This window comes from Vigna unguiculata, chromosome 1 (genome assembly GCF_037176805.1).
Source record: "Vigna unguiculata cultivar grain cowpea cultivar isolate G323 ecotype 2 chromosome 1, ASM3717680v1, whole genome shotgun sequence".
Classification (NCBI taxonomy): Eukaryota; Viridiplantae; Streptophyta; class Magnoliopsida; order Fabales; family Fabaceae; genus Vigna; species Vigna unguiculata.
The window spans coordinates 41,720,738-41,737,805 of record NC_140792.1 but is presented as its reverse complement, the minus strand read 5'-3'; the positions used below and the strand labels follow the sequence as shown (position 1 = coordinate 41,737,805).

General features: G+C 31.4%; 3 protein-coding genes and 1 long non-coding RNA gene across 5 annotated transcripts; 2 read left to right on the top strand and 2 right to left on the bottom strand.

The window, feature by feature from the left end:
* Window positions 1-1,046: 1,046 nt before the first annotated feature.
* Window positions 1,047-3,176, top strand: LOC114194983 (carbonic anhydrase Nec1-like). Its single transcript, XM_028085382.2, has 7 exons — window positions 1,047-1,202; window positions 1,409-1,617; window positions 1,786-1,895; window positions 2,241-2,355; window positions 2,448-2,609; window positions 2,730-2,786; window positions 2,894-3,176. The coding sequence occupies exons 1-7, from the start codon at window positions 1,118-1,120 to the stop codon at window positions 2,975-2,977; spliced, it is 822 nt and encodes a 273-aa protein (XP_027941183.1). The 5' UTR covers window positions 1,047-1,117; the 3' UTR covers window positions 2,978-3,176.
* Window positions 3,177-10,466: 7,290 nt separating this feature from the next.
* Window positions 10,467-11,879, bottom strand: LOC146888988 (uncharacterized). Its single transcript, XR_014995067.1, has 2 exons — window positions 11,612-11,879; window positions 10,467-11,450 (listed from the first exon to the last, which is right to left on the bottom strand). It is a non-coding gene; the product is annotated as an uncharacterized LOC146888988 (long non-coding RNA).
* Window positions 10,605-13,025, top strand: LOC114187185 (putative pectate lyase 12). Its single transcript, XM_028075352.2, has 4 exons — window positions 10,605-10,853; window positions 11,051-11,511; window positions 11,994-12,642; window positions 12,729-13,025. Exons 1-4 carry the CDS (start codon window positions 10,723-10,725, stop codon window positions 12,886-12,888), a joined length of 1,401 nt encoding a protein of 466 aa, XP_027931153.1. The 5' UTR covers window positions 10,605-10,722; the 3' UTR covers window positions 12,889-13,025.
* A 78-nt stretch (window positions 13,026-13,103) lies between these two features.
* LOC114187192 (uncharacterized) lies at window positions 13,104-16,846 on the bottom strand. 2 transcript variants are annotated; one of them, XM_028075364.2, is made up of 4 exons: window positions 16,563-16,846; window positions 16,357-16,467; window positions 14,066-14,134; window positions 13,104-13,342 (listed from the first exon to the last, which is right to left on the bottom strand). In XM_028075364.2, exons 1-4 carry the CDS (start codon window positions 16,716-16,718, stop codon window positions 13,292-13,294), a joined length of 387 nt encoding a protein of 128 aa, XP_027931165.1. In that variant the 5' UTR covers window positions 16,719-16,846; the 3' UTR covers window positions 13,104-13,291. The 2 variants fall into 2 exon arrangements, with proteins under 2 accessions (XP_027931165.1, XP_027931175.1); XM_028075374.2 differs by having other exon boundaries at window positions 13,310-13,686.
* Window positions 16,847-17,068: the final 222 nt, after the last annotated feature.

Below are 17,068 nucleotides of genomic sequence, written 5' to 3'. Positions count from 1 at the left end.
AAAGAGACGTGAATTACATCACTTCATCTATTTACCTGTTAAACAATCTGACACCTTCAAAAAGGCTTATGTACGTGCGTCTGAATCACCTAACAAAACTTTCTTATATCAAATTTGCCCAATTACATTTCTTCATTCATACCAACTTCAGCAACATTATTTACCCGTTAAAACCAATATGATATCTTCAACATGTTATATATATATATATATATATATATATATATATATATATATATATATATATATATATATATATAAAGAAAAATTATTTTTTAACAAAGTTTTTTTTGACAAACTTGTAATAATTGTTAGGAATTCAAGTATGATTTTAAGTCTCACATTCGTTAAAAGTGAGAAAGTAAACTAGTATATAAGAATAAAAATCCATAAATTCATTATTTTAAGGTCTTGTTAGAATAGTGTTAATGTCTTATGTGGTTGGATTCAGGTTTTATTGGTGTTGTATTATTTAAGTGAAACTCTCTCTGTAAACCTAACAAACAGTTTGACAAAAGTTCCGTTAAGAATGACGTAAAAAAAATTTCTCAAAATATAATAATTTATGCATAAATGAATGTTCACGAACTCATTCACCTCAGTGTAGTGTAATGGTTACGATCACTATGACCATGTCCAAAGCCGACTTTACTATTTTAATTCTTTTACAGAGTACCTCTCTACATCAATAATTCCATAAGGTGAAACATCGAACTAGGTCAACCACAAACGAAAATCGAACTTGCTTTCTCCCACTGTCTCACAACGTAAAATATTCCATGTTGTATCTTACAAAAATCAGATAGTAGAATGATTCTGTTGATTTTTACCCAAAGCAGGAAATTAACAAGCATAACAATGAGAGGCAAATTGGAGAAGCTGAAAGTAGAAAGATTAATTAATTAATTAAAGAAAACTTCAAATAAGGTTTCTCCTTAATTAATTACCACCAGACCAAATCCACAACCACTTCTTCTACTTCTTCTACTCTTGGCACTGTATAAATACCCAAGCACATGCACCAAATCTCTCCATCAACAACATATCCAAGAGCTAATAATCTCTGTGGCACTCGGCATTCTCTCAAGAAGAAAAAAAATCTCCACCGTCCTGAAACATGCAGCGAATTTCGATTGCAATTTCACTAATATCCATTTTATTATGTTCCGCTATATTAACTAGAGCTCTTCCTGATGAACCTGGTAAATTTTATTGCTAGTTTTGTTTATGGTTAAAAGTGTACCTTCTTCAAAATTGTATATGGAAACGTCCAATCTTATGCTAAGCTTCGCAAATTATTACATTTAAAAGATTGTAATACAGCATATAAGCTCCATAAGAGACATTGAGAAATGAAAAAATAAAATAAATATTGGTGTTGTAAATATGTTTTCTTGATATGGTGCAGAGTTTGGTTACGATGAAGATAGTGCAAATGGGCCTCAACACTGGGGCGATATTAAAGAAGCATGGGCAGCATGCAAAACAGGGCAAATGCAATCTCCTATTGATTTGTCCAGAAACGATGTGCAAGTGATTCCCAAATTATGGGGTCTCAAATATTGGACCTATAACCCTCAATATGCTACACTCTCCAACAGAGGTCACGATGTTGCAGTAAGTAGTTAATGGTGGTTGCTCATATTGCATTAAATACCAGAAAACATAATATGTCATGTTTTCCGTTATGTAACTTCAACGACCATTATCTTAAAACCTATACTAAATTTGACTTCTGGTTAAAATTTTACGTTGTCATTGAAGTCTTAAATGCAATGGTTGCAGGTGGATTATTTGAGAGGGGATGCGGGCTCAATAGACATAGATGGATCATCTTTTTCCCTCGTACAAATCCATTGGCACTGGCCCTCCGAACATACCATCGACGGCCGGAGGTTAATTAATTTCCCTTCACAATCGCTTCTTATCGTTTTCTTTCTTCTCAAATATAAAAATACTCTAAATTCTTCATATTTTTTTTTTTTTAACAGTCTTTCTTTAAAGCTTTATGAAGTAGAAACTGACTTCGTCAAGAACATATATAATTAACCAACGATGATTAGTTCAGACTTCGTCAAGAGAAAAAGAGAGACAATCTTGTCATATCATTAATGTTTTACTTGAAAAAATTTGTCTTCATCTCTTTGGTACCTGTTACAGACAGTAGTGGTACTACTGTAGTTGTTTGATATGTACTTTGATGGATGTTATGTTCTGATTTCGGTGTTTACTATGAGTAGGTATGACTTGGAGTTGCACATGGTGCATGTTAGCCCACAGCCTGATGGAACAAACAAAACTGCTGTTGTTGGTGTTTTGTACAAGTATGGTTCTCCTGATCCATTGCTCTCTAAGGTACGTACGTGCAAAAATATTTACGATTGATTAACGAAGAGCAAAAGTATATGCTATGTTGCATGGATAATATATTTATACATTACTTTCAGGTGGAACAATACCTAGGGGACATTCCTAAAGAAAATGAAGAGGAAAGTATCGGAGAAATTGATCCCTCAGAGATTATGAGTGGTAAGATGTTCTACAGATACATAGGATCACTCACTGCACCACCTTGCACCGAAGGCATTATTTGGACCATTGATAAGAAGGTATACATAAATATACCTTTTTCTATACATTATCCTTCTTATTCATAATTAAGTTCATATGTACGTATATAATGCTTTAACACCTTCTAATTATTCTGCATTTTGACCTAATTTCATTAGATAAGAAGTGTTTCAAGAAGACAAGTGGAGTTACTGAAGGATACTGTACTTAAACCTGTAAGTAAATTTCTTCTTCTGAGTAAAATAAACCCTAATTCATAATTAAGTTTTTATTCCTTGAACTTCATCTTGAATTAATCTTTGTTATGTACTCTCTCCCACAGTATGCTCCAGGGAATGCAAGGCCACTACAGCCTCTAAATCAGAGGAACCTACAGCTCTACCTTTCAAAGAAGCCTCTCTATTAGTTTCAGCATTGCTCTATTTTTTTTTTTCTTTTTCTTTATTATTCATTTTACATTGGTCTGCTTCATTCTTTTTATGTAAAATAAGCGTTTTCCCGAGTGGAAGCGCATAAAAACGAATAAGTATTTTCAATTGATTTTTCCTGTATTTTTTTGACATTTTTGGGATTATAAATTTTGTTGACCGAGAAAGAACAGTTATAATTGGTCATTTGGCTTATCTAATTTAAATTTAGTGGAATTATGGCTTTTGAACTTTTAAAATAAGTAATTTGATTTCTTTTGTTAATAATTTTATACATGGAAACGGATATTAAGAACACAAAATTTTGAAAGAGGTCCAAAGTGTTATAATGATCGAAAATAAGACTAATTTATAATATATAAATAAATAAAAATCTAAATTCTTAAATTAATTTTGTAGATTGTGTTAGGTTTAAAGTTCAATTTTTAATGTAATGTCATAATAATAAATTAGAATTTATCTTAATAAAATTTGTTTATTGTCAAGTTTACTATTTTGCATATTAACAAGCCACTATCAAGATTAATATTATGTATGGCCAAAATTAGAGAGATATAAATAGTGGTGGATCTTGTTCAATATTTGTGAGGGTGCTAAAATATACTTAAAATTTATATATTTAATTATGGATTTGTAAGATTATTGAACTCAATAATAATTGAATCAATACTAAAACTTTTAGTTATATTTTATTTTCAATGTAAATAATCATATTGTCAGCAAAAATTTCATCTTCTATTTTATTTTGCAATCTTATTTTGATAATTTTCATTGCAGAAAATTATCTTTCTGATATAGTTGTAGAAACAAGAAGAGTTAAAATAAGACGAGACAGATTAAAAAAATCAATCAAGTAAATGTAATTGACTTCCTATTTTTGTCAAAGATTGATTTTTTCTATTTTCTTCCAAATAAGGGTTAGCCGATCTTAGTCCTACAGAATCCATTTGAACAGTTAGAATTTGACCCGATTTAAGGTGTGGTTCATTTTTCGTTTGAACTATACATACATTTTCGCAAATAAATTGACCAAGACTTATTATGAAAAACGTTTTTTTTTTCACAATAATTATGATGGAAAAAATGCCAATTCAAATAGAATGGATTTAAAAGGATGTTAATAGATAGAATAGATTTATAAATGATCTCGTTTTCGTCTATTAAATAATATTTTAATACTTGAAAAGTTTCTTTTAATTTGTCAAGTTGTCCGTTTTTATTTATCGAGATCTGATTCCACCTTATCACTTCTAAATAATTAATTTATTCTTTTATTTCTTCATCAATATACTTATGTTTTAAAAAAAAAAGACTAAAAGATAATTTATCATAATCTAAATAAAAATTGTGATACGTAATTAATAAAAGAAAAATATATGATAATCAAGTCACAATTAAAAACCAGTTATTAAAAAACATTTAGTGCATTGTTTTTTCTTCTATATTTATAAAAATGAATATACCAAATGCTTGTGAGATAAAAAATAATATTAATTATTAAACTAATATTTCATTATCGATGGAGAAAAAAAGAATTACTTTTTTCTTCAATAATAGAATAAAACATACAAAAATGAGAGCACAAAATAATGAATTTGTGTTCAACTTTCTTTTTTTTCTTCATAAAAAAAAACAAAACAAGTAAAAGTCTAAAGTAGGTACAATGTGTGAGAAATCCAAAAAAACAGTGAGAGAGAAAATAAAAAATATATTAATAAATTTGTTTATTTTTTATTAAATTTAATTTTGTGCTTTATTATTTATTAACATTAAATGTTATATTTTATAAAATAAATAAAATGATACCTATTTTAATTCTTATCAATTCCTAATATAAACTTTTATTAAAAAATTCCAAAAATTTAAATTTCTTACACATAATTTAAAAAATAAAAAACAAAACAAATTTCATATAACAAATAAAAAATTTTCAAAAAAAGTTAGGGGTCACGACTCCCCTATCCCTTCGTTGGTCCGCCATATGTAAATGTGTAAGTAAATAAAGAAATAATTAAAAAATGAAAAAAAAGTAAGATCAAAGAAATAAAATGTGGGAATAAATAGGAAAATTACAAGAATAATAAAATCTATATTATGTCAAATCATATTGTCTAGCTTATTAAAAACTTTTTGATGAACAATATATTACGGAATGTGATATGAATGTAACATAATATGATAACAATAAACTTTAATTTTATCCAATGTAATACTTATCAAATAAAAAATCAAATTATCCGATATAGAATATTTTACAAAAATTGTTGTTTACTTATAATTATTTCTCTTTAGTATTATTAATCCACTAATGCAAAATTACGATTTTATGACGTCTTATTATTTTGATGATTATAAGTCTCTTGTCATAGTAAATAATTCGGTGTTAAAATTGTAAATACAAAAAATCAATTATGTCAATTATTTTCTTTAAGTGACATAATAAATAGTTATTATATTGGTTAGAAAAATAATCGTCAATTTTTATAGACATTCATTTTTCTTTATGCTCGCTGTTCGTGTTTTTCCTTTCTCTCTACATTTAGATTTTTTCCTTCCTTGCTCTTTATTCTTCCTCAACCACTTTTCCACGCACCACCCCATTATCGTCATTGACATGAGGTACAACAACTCCACCACCATCAATCCAAACCTTCAAAATTCATGCAAAGTTGAAGATGGATGGAGGTGCAGGGATACATGCACAGGAAGAAAGAGAAGGAGAATGGTGATGTATATGATTTAGGGCTTTTAATATAAATTTAATGGGTTAAGTTGAGGATATCATGTTTTATAGGGGTGCAGAAAGAAAAAAGTGAGGTGCAGGAAGAAGTATCCGGTGGTATGTGATAGCTCCACAATACGCTGTACAATGCAAGGCCCATAGCTACAACCGAACGATCCATTTTATTACATCGGTGCATCAATGCCAGGTTTTTCTTTCTACATCTCCAAAATTTCTTCTGTATCTCTAAAAGATTTAAAATTCTAAAAATATTCTTTGATCATTTAAATAAAATCACAAACATCACACCTTAAAAATTACTTTTAGATGTCGATTCTCAGAAATAAAAATATATAATAAATTTATACTTAAAAATAAAATTTCAAAAATTAAAATATATTATCGAAAATCAATTTAAAAAAAAAGAAAACCTCTCGATGCCTGATGCATTAGAATACTTGGAAAGAAAATTTGATGATGCATATATACATGCATGGCAGCATATCGCATGAAATGAATTGCCATTAATTACGTCTTTTGTGAATGACAATCTTCACCCTCACCTGCCTCAAATTGGGGATATTACTCATTACACTGTCTCACATATACTGGATCCCACATCACTCTAACAAAGTCAAAAAGCTCAACATTAATTGTCGCAATCTGTACCAGTGCTCTGCATCTTCGCAATCTGTACCATTACTCGGTCATATCAAAAAATAAAAGATAAAAATTAAAAAATAGAGTCATAATATTATTGTACTAAAATTATTATCATATTTACTGTAATTTTTTTTAGGATTAAATATAATTTTAGTCCTTTTATTTTTAGTGAATTTTAGAATTAATCTATTTTGAAATTTTAGACCAATTTAGTTCTTCATCTTTTAAAATATGTAGATTTAATCATTTTAATCAATTTTTTTTAGGTTTATTTGATGTTTCGTATGCATTTTAGGATTGTATTTAAGTTGTTTATACTGTTTGACACATTTTTGCTTTAATGTTAAGTCAAATACTATTATAAAACGCGCTTAAAATGTCAAATAAACTTAACAAAAAAAATTGATTAAAACGACGAAATCCACGTATTTTAAAAGATAAAAGACTAAATTAGTTTAAAGTTTCGAAATAGACTAATTTTAAATTTTACTATAAAAGTTAAGAGACAAAAACATATTTAACTTTTTTTTTTTTTTATCCTAACGGTCATGTTGAACTGTATTTCTCTTTTACAACTTATCATTTATACAGTAATGGTCAACATATAAATAGTTATTAGTGATAATCAGTGGTAATTATGTTAACGTGATAGAGAAAATGTAGGATATAATTATGAGTTTTACTACCACCATAAACGTTGCTTCAAGTGTCAGTATGTTGTCCATCAACAATTATATTCCTTAATGGCTTCCTAATTCAAACAAGGAATCACAACTCACGTTGAAATTGCAACTATTTAGGTAAATGTCATGTGGGATAATATGCATACAAAAAAGATTCGGTTTCCTAAAATTCAAATTCTCAACGTGAAACATAAATGGGTGTATTTTGGAAAATAATATTGGCACGTGGTCATTTGTGGAATTCTTTTCAAAATGGATTTTTTTGTTGAAAAAAAAAATCTTGTTTGGGTATTTTTTTTTATATTTAAAATGATTTTATACTTTTATTCTTATCTCTTAGTTATGTCTTCCTCTTTATTTATTCTTGATTTCATCCACCTCACAGTCGTGGCAAGGTTCTATTTGAAAAACTTATTTAAGATTATTTAAATGTATCAATTCTATGAAGTAAATACTTTAAAAAAAAAAACTAAAATTGCGAGTACATGAAGAACAAAAAAGCAATTTCCTCGAAGTTTTTTATTTTATTATCTACACGTCAATACAAAATGAGTTACCTAATTGTCAAAACCAAAACACATCATTTTGAATTTTAGTAAATGAGTAAGGCCCACACTTAAAGAGGGTACCAAACTGTCTGAAAAAAAAAACAATATAAAAATAAAGAAGCTGTATCTGGCAGATGTAGAGGTGTTTTTTTCTACTTTACATATAAGAGACGAAAAGAATATATATATGAATGGAATATGCAGCAGATATTTATTTTACTTTCGCAACAATTTTCCGGCGCCATAAAAGCCATTCTACAACAGTTTATAAAGGTTTTGTGGGATAATATTAAAAAGGACAACACTTTGCAAAGCAACTGTGTGATTAGTGTGTAGTTCATATAGATACGTACATTAAATAGATACAACTTACAATTTTCTTTTGTGGCTTCTTTTGACCTTTTTCTTTAATGTTGGGGCCATAATATGTCACCAAAAGAAAAGGTTGAATAGATAGTGTATGCACTCTCAAAAGTTCACTGCATGTCATTCCCCATTGATTTGGGTAATAGAATTTCCAGAATTTATCCCAAGTTCATGAAAACTGATACTTTCACAACTTTAATATACAGCACTTTTAAATCCAATCTAATCCCAATATCTGTTATTATATTAGTTTATTAAATGGTTATTCCAATCCAATAGTATAATAATATTAGAAATATAAAATAAAGTATAACTTTATATTTTTCAACATTATTTTGTACTTGCGGTTACGTAAAATTATTCTTAAAAAGTATCTCAAAAGGTGAAAGAGATATTTAAATATTTTTAAGTTTCGATTTTTAAACGACATAAGATCTAATAATATATGGTAAGAAGAAAAATAATTTTCTAATATTAAGAATTAACAAATTAAAAGATATGTTATATGATTACTAGTTTTGGGTTTATTTAGTATTAGTTGTTTGAAACTGCTTGATTTAATATTGAAGATAATAGATTATAGTGAATTTGTGAGAAAATATTGAGTTTGGCTTATACATGGTTTATGTTTTTATAAATTCAAATAAATTTATTACTAATAAAATAAGTTTATGTGATAAAAAGAGTGTACGTGGGATATTTCACTCTACTTCACATAATTAAAATCAAAGAAAATGTTAATCAATATCGTTAGGTACCGGTTAAAGAATTATTAATGTACATTGATATTATTATTTTTATATTGAAAATTGAAATAATTATATACATTAATTAAGATAGTATAAATGCATTTTACAAATTTTTTAAAGATAAAAATACCCTTTTAATTTTTAGACAATAATTTTTTGATACAAAACAAGGACCTTTGAAATTTTTAAAGTCTTTATTCAAATTGATACTTTAATTGTTCCTTTTTTTCATAATTTTAGATGTTCAACACTATTTTTTTTTCTGATTTTTCTGTTAATTTAAACTTTTTTATGTTTAGTTATATTTAATTTTTTGCAACACTAAAATATATTTATTTTATATTTTTATTGATGAGTATTAAATAAAATATTAAACACACATGTACACCGGGCATTTTTGTCCTGTAATTAAAATAAAATTGCATTAATAGTTGTTAGGTCAAATTTTAGTTAATATCACACTTAATTATGTAATTTTGTAAAATACCGTGTATATTAACCATCTTTAACGAGTTTAGGGCACTAGTTAACTAGTTAACAAGACCTTAAAATAAATTCATATTTTTAGTTATTTCTCCTATTTTTTATTTTAAGATTAAGAGCATTTTTATGCGCACTAACTATAATATAAAATTAAAGCATGCTGATGTCCCATTAAACATATTGGTTGCATACACATACTTTATCAACTTTGAATCTTAAGATCTTCTAAAGATATTAAGTTTTGGCTTAAATATGTTTAATTGTTCTTGTAAGACTTACACTTTTTTAACTTTTTATATGTTGTTTTCATTTCTTACAATTTTAAGAAATAACTTATCTATTATAATTAAACATTTTTCATTCTGGGATCCAAGTTTTAAATTTAATGTCATAACTAAAGCTAATACATTGGGAATGATGTTTTAAGAAGTATTCTTTAATTTTTTGAAGGTTATAGGAAATAATTTTCAAGATAAAATAATACAACGATAAGGACAAATAAGTAGTTAAAGTTTAAACCTTACCACACTTTATCTAGGGAGAAAAAGCAGTCTTCACTAGTTTTGATATCTTAAAAGAAATGAATCTTTAACTATGAATTAAGAAATACTTGCGAAAAATTAAAATATTGGTTATTTAAGATAATTCGTGAATAGATAATTTGAAAAGTTTCGTGAATAGATGAAGTAGGAATATAAATAAGTTTGTATTTGTGTCTGCATTCAAAATCAGCGCCTTGTTACATGGATGCTTGAGCTTTCAACCATGCCAAAACCTCGTAACCTGTGCGGCCCATACGTAGGTATAGGTCCAAAAGTCAAAAGCCTACTTCATCTTCTTCCATGCATTCATCACCCATTAACGCTCAGAATTAACGAAAAATCCAGTACAAGTATATTCATAAGAATTTCATACGACATTTTTAGTTTGTGTTTGTGTGTGAAAAAACCTTACTATGAAAAAGGAAAACAAGAGAGATCCAAATTCTCTTTAATGTTTATGTTATAGCCTTATGGAATGGTGATTGGATAAGTTTTTTTTTTTTTGGAACAGTGACACTGTGACAGTGTCTGTGTCTACCTGTCCCGCAAACAAATGAAGAGACCATTTCCTCGAGAGCAGGGTGATTCCTTGACAATGCGCGACCCTTTCTTCTACTTCTCTCACTCACCGCTCCCTTTTTTGCCTTTTTCCATCAATAAATTAATCAAAAGAACCACTCTACAATCATTATTTTTCACCACCACCGAACATGCTAAAATACGACCACGTATAATTATAACCATAGTTATACACAAAAGTTTGTTTATCCCTGTTTCTTTTCACACTGAACCTCGTTCGTTAGTTATCATTGCAATCACTCACTTTCCCCGCTTATTAATTCGGCTAAACCAACACTAGCTAACACTTTTGGACAACTTGCCATGGTACAGTAACTAGCAACTCCCAGAGTGACTCAGAACTGAGAGCATTGCGCAACCAAAAACAGCAACCCCATTTTCATCAACAATGCTCCAGACAACCTGCATTTTGCTACTCTCACTTCTAAGTTTTTTTTCACCACTTGGAACGGCAATGCTTAACCTAACTCTTCCAGGAGCACATCCAGACCCCGAAGCTGTTGCCCATGAAGTTCATAGGTACATACATACCTTCACACTATGTATACACTGTATACTACATGCTATGCTCATAATCGTAGTTGAACTCGATAATGTAGTTAGTTTGTACAATATTACATGAATATAGAGTAGATCTGGAAAAAGGGTCAGGTTTCATTGTTAGTTGTACCTTTTATAGGGGATAGAGTTTTGAGCCTTGTTTTGTTGTTGTGTAGGAAGGTTAATGCTTCGATTGCAAGAAGGGAGATGTTATCAGTGTCGGAGAGAGATGAGTCTTCGTGTCTAACGGGAAACCCCATTGATGATTGTTGGAAATGTGACCCAGACTGGCCCAACAATCGGCAGAGGCTAGCTGACTGCGCCATTGGGTTTGGTCAGTATGCAAAGGGAGGGAAAGGTGGTGAGTTTTACGTGGTGACTGATTCCTCTGACGGGGATCCTGTGAACCCAAAACCTGGGACGCTGAGATACGCTGTGATACAGAACGAGCCACTCTGGATCGTCTTCCCCAGTAACATGATGATTAAGCTGTCCCAGGAGCTGATTTTTAACAGCTACAAGACCATTGATGGACGCGGTGCTGATGTGCACATCGTCGGAGGAGGCTGCATTACTCTGCAGTATATAAGCAATGTCATCATACACAACATTCACATCCATCATTGTCATCCCTCAGGTCTCTTCTTTTCCTCACCATAATCATACATTGTGGATTCAATGAGAATAACAACAATTATAATAATGACACCAAATTGGAAGGTTGTGAAAAATGATACCAATTTTCTTTTTCTTCTTCCAGTTGGGACATCCTTGTGTAGTTGGGGCTTGATAAATAGATATTTGTTTTGGAGGGTTTTTGTATAAAGTTATAAAGTATTTGGAGATTGGTTTGCTTTATATTTGGACAAGCTTTAAAAAAGTAGTTGTTTTAGTAAATATTGGAATCAATACTTTTTTTATTCATGGGATGAGAAACCGATTTTTTCACAACAATGGTAGGTAGGGACTCATTACATCGCTATCAGATTGGATAAGTTTCTTTAATGATCATACCTATATTCTTTGATAGTAGTAGTAGTAGCAGCAATGTTAGGGTTGATTCCTGCATTTTATACCTGGTTAGATTCCAACAGCTAAAAATTGAGTTGGGCTGTGCAGGGAACACGAACGTTCGGTCAAGCCCGGAGCACTACGGATTCCGGACATTGTCGGACGGGGATGGAATATCTATATTCGGGGCGAAGGATATATGGATCGACCACTGCACGCTGTCGCGGTGCAAGGACGGGCTGATAGACGCGGTGATGGGTTCGACGGGGATAACCATCTCGAACAACTACCTCTCCCACCACAACGAGGTGATGCTCCTGGGCCACAGCGACGACTACCTCCCAGACTCCGGCATGCAGGTAACCATCGCCTTCAACCACTTCGGGGAGAAGCTGGTCCAGAGAATGCCCCGCTGCCGGAGGGGCTACATCCACGTCGTCAACAACGACTTCACGGAGTGGGAGATGTACGCCATCGGTGGCAGCGGCGAACCCACCATTAACAGCCAGGGGAACCGCTACATGGCACCCCAAAACCCCTTCGCCAAGGAGGTTACGAAACGAGTGGACACCCAACAGTCCAAGTGGAAGGGCTGGAACTGGAGGTCCGAGGGTGACATTTTACTCAACGGTGCCTTCTTCGTTGCGTCCGGCGAAGGACTCGAGGTCAAGTACGAGAAAGCCTACAGCGTCGAACCTAAGTCCGCCGATCGTATCTCTCTTCTCACCATGTCCTCCGGTGTTCTTGGAAATGCCAGGTATCAATCTCTCTATATATTATCAAATTCTTGTTTATCTATTTGTGAAATTGTGATTGAATTCGGTCTCACCTCACAATGAACAGGGACAACAACCTCGGAATGTGGAGCAGAGGACCTGGTGATGAATCTACGGAGTCCGGCATGGAATACACCGACGAAATGTCCACCACTGCAACAATCATTCCACCGTCTCTTTTCCTTCTCTTGTTGTCTTCCACCACAATCTTCACGGTTATTCTATAGCAAAACTAACCAACCATGTCACGCTCTTTCGTTTCTTTTCATTGGAATCAAAAAACTGTCTGCTCCTTAAGTCTAATCATGGATCAGGCCTAATTAAGACTGTATATATTCATTCTCCTTCACTTTCATACTTTTCATTTGCTTATTTCACATCCTTCGCAGCTAAATTGCTGCGAAAATTTTGCAACTTCATCATCACCAATGAAAGCGGAAAGGGGAGAAATAGTTTCTGATTGGCATTAATAGGCTGGGAATAAGTACCCCGAACAAAAACATCTCACTGCAATTTTCTTTTACATACAAAATCAGCCAAATGTTATAGTCACTCTGCTTGTCTATACTTCTAATTCCTTAAAAAAAATTCAAATTGCAACTATTTCATTTCTTCGCAACGCACGTATCATCAACGCTCTATGAATGATTTGTTCATTAGTTCAACGGCATCATCCATGAACTGCATGCATAATAACAACTACGTCAATCATAATACCTCATCGCATATTTACAAAAGCACGTCTCACGTAAACGTGTAACCCCGGAAATCAAACAATAAACAGACAAATTATAAATTAACAACCAAATAAACCTAGGCAAATATGACTATCTAAATTAAGGTAGTTTGAACATAAAGAAAGGTCCCTGGAAAGCACTAGAAAGAAGAATATATGGTCGTTAATCTGGTGAAGAGAAAGAGATCAAGAAGGACCATTGGAGAATTTGGTCTTGAAGGATCTCAAGTAAATAACATATCTGACTAGTTCAGTGGAAGCAAACAATGCCAATGTGCTTGAACCGACTCTGCATTTTTTCAAGAGAAGAGGACATATAGCTAAATTTCCCAGAAATAGTACCCACTTTAACAATTTATATATATTGATATACTGAACAAGAAAGCAATTTCACTCAAGCTACTTCATCCCACTTTTATCTCCCTCTAAATCCTACATCATATGGTGCAATGCAAATCAATATCATTTCAACTTTTAGAATTACAAGGCGGCATATATTTTCATATTTGTTATTCAAATGCAGTATATCAATTGAGAAATATGCAATGCACCTAAATCTATATGAAATATTCCTTATTTCGTCAATATCAAATGCAAACAACTCATTAAGATTAACGTCAGGAAGGCCAAATTCCTATGCATGTATGAAAAAAAAAAAAAAACTTCACCTTTCCAAGCATCTTAAGTTCTCGCCCAACTGGTTCCAAGAACTTCAGGTCAACATGGATTGGCCAGACCTGTCCAAACAAGAAGGCAAAAGTTAAAACTGCACCTCTATGCCAAAAACAATATATTTCTAAAGAGCATTACTCCAAAAGAAAAAGATATACTTTTAAATATAATCTAAACGGGGGAAAACACATGGAAACACAATGTAATAGAAAGAAAGCTTGGCATCAGTGAACATAACAACATGCTTTTAGATTATAAAACAGAACAAATATACAGCGCTTCTTACCCATTTAGTAAGAACAAAAAAGATAGTTATTAAAACAAAAATTAACAAACAAATGATTTAAAAAAAACAAGAGCAGATTACACCAACGTCACTTCTATTTGCATTTCATATCTATAGAAAAAGACCTATTTTATAAATATGATCCACTTAAACAGGAAACTCAAAAAATAAATGAATAGAAATATTCTTATCATAGATTGCCACTAATAGAACAAAATCCCTTTCTATATCTTAAACACCATACTAGTATATAAATTACAATTTAATAGCTGTACAATAGTACAAAATAGAAAGTAATAATATATAAACGATAAAATTTTACGATAACATTCAAATAAAAATAAAATACACAATAACAAAATAATGAATAACGATTACATCAAAGAGCTAGATTGATAAATGCTATGAATGTGGTTGACATGCCAAGACCAATTAAAAGGAATTGGTTAAATTCAATTCAAGTAAACAAAGACACGTTGCTATTACATTTTGAATAAAAAATGCAGGAAAGACAAAGAAGAAATAATAATTCTGGCTATATTAATATCTGATAACACATGTTTTTCAACTGATGCTCATGCTCAGAAAATTGGTTATTTTGAAAGAAATGGAAGAGAAGCATCCTGGTTTCATGGATAGATTTGAAATAGATGTCCTTGCCAGTTCTGTGTTATTAGTGGCGAGCATTTGATAGACAATAAATATAAATATAATACAGTAGTAATTATGAGATAAATTGTTAAATTGTCATGTTAGGAAACTTTTTCAAACATAATATGTAATTATCAATATATCATAACAAAATTGAAGACATTAAAGGAAAAACTAAGATATATAATGCAGATGAGCATGCCATTTATGGAGCAAACCACATAGAGAATCCGATAGGACAAATGGTAATGATTGTAAAGTGTATTTCAAAGTTCTAAGGCGTATGCATCAATTGTAGCCCATTAGTTCAGCACCGTAAGCAACAGTCAAACTCCCCTATATGACATTAACAAAACAACTAAATCAAAGAGTAATGAGTTCAAAAACTCAAAGAAGAGCATTAACTGTGCGGCTATTTTGATTGAAGGAAGATATACAATGGTGAGCCAAAATACTTTCTGGACAAATCCCCAAATGTTAATACTTAATATGTTATCAGTGAAAAACAGTCAATCTAGGCAACGCATTAGTCCTTCTCGTTGTCTTCCCAAAGGACGCATGAAGCTTGATCGAGTACTTTCTGGCATTACCCATCAATCATTCACAGCTTCATTCCACACGAAGGGGAAAAGCTAGATGTTTTACAAGGGGACAAAAGTAAATAAAATATGCTCAGAGAGACAAGTAGTTGAATTCACATTTTTTTTCAGGCTCAACTTCTTAAAATATGAATGATCTTTATTTTGAGTACCTAATAAATTATTTTTTTCAATGTATTATAGAATTTTAGTTTAATTATCTGAAAAACAATATTTACTTATACTACTGTTGACTTCTTTAATTGATTCATGAGATGGTTTTAGACTTTCTTTTTAATCATAACATCTTTATACATATATCATTTCTCAACAATTCAGCTTGTATAACTAGTGTTTCAACATGGATAAAAAGGGGACTTGAACTACATTGTTTAAGTTACCAGGTAAACAAAGTGAAGAAATATATTTATTGGGTATTCAAAACAAAAAAGAAAAAAGTCTATTTTCAGTCCGCCCGTGGCAGTGCAAATTGATCCTAGTATAATATGGATTAACAGTGCACAATACAAAATTGAATTACATAGAGGACTCATCATCCATGTGTTAAGTTGAGTTATATGGAAACATTGTACTATCAATTGCTTTTGGGGAAGTCCTTTATAAAAGGAGTGATTGAAAATCCGAAAAAAAAAATCATCAATAAGGTTAAAAGGAAAGAATTGAATGTGATAAGAAGCAAAAAAACAGCAGATTAGGCATAGCTAAAACGATTGCAAAAGCTGAAGAGGCAGAGGAAGAGAAAGAAGAGAACCTGAAGGCCAAGTAATTGGAGAGGCATTTTCTGACCAGGTACGAGGCAGTCGGGACCAGCTGCTTCCACTATGGCCTCATCACCCAATCCACTCCCTATAGGGTCTGGATGCTGAGAAATCACAGCAATTCCCAAAAATATGAATAAAGGGTTATTGAAACGCAACGACGAGAAGTGAAAAAACAAAGAAAGAGAGTGAGAGAGACCCTCATGACGGAGACGGCGTAATCCGTGACGGGTGTTTGGGAAACGCGAAGAAGTGGAGAGAGGTGAATTTTGGGGAGGGGTTTCGCGGTTGAAGAAGACGCTCGCCATGGCACGTCCTTTTGGAACGAAGCGCCACTTCCTCCTTTCTTCGACATTTCCACGCCACTACACTTTCTTCTTCACTATCTCTTCCTCCTCTGCTAGTCTGATACGCTCTTCACACTCACACCTCATGTGATAAATGAAACTATCACAGACACAAATATATGATTTTCAATTTTATCTTCTTAGATCTTAAAATAAGTAAACAACTTGCATAACCGCCACCAAATTAGGTTAAGTTTATCGAGAAAATTATTATTTACAATTTTTTTAATAATTAACTAAAGATGGTTGGATGTACAGTCTTGAACGAAAATAATGTCATATTGATCTTTTGTCTAAACATTTTAGGCAAGAAAAAAAACATTATTTTTAAATTAATAAATTAGTTTCTAAAATTATT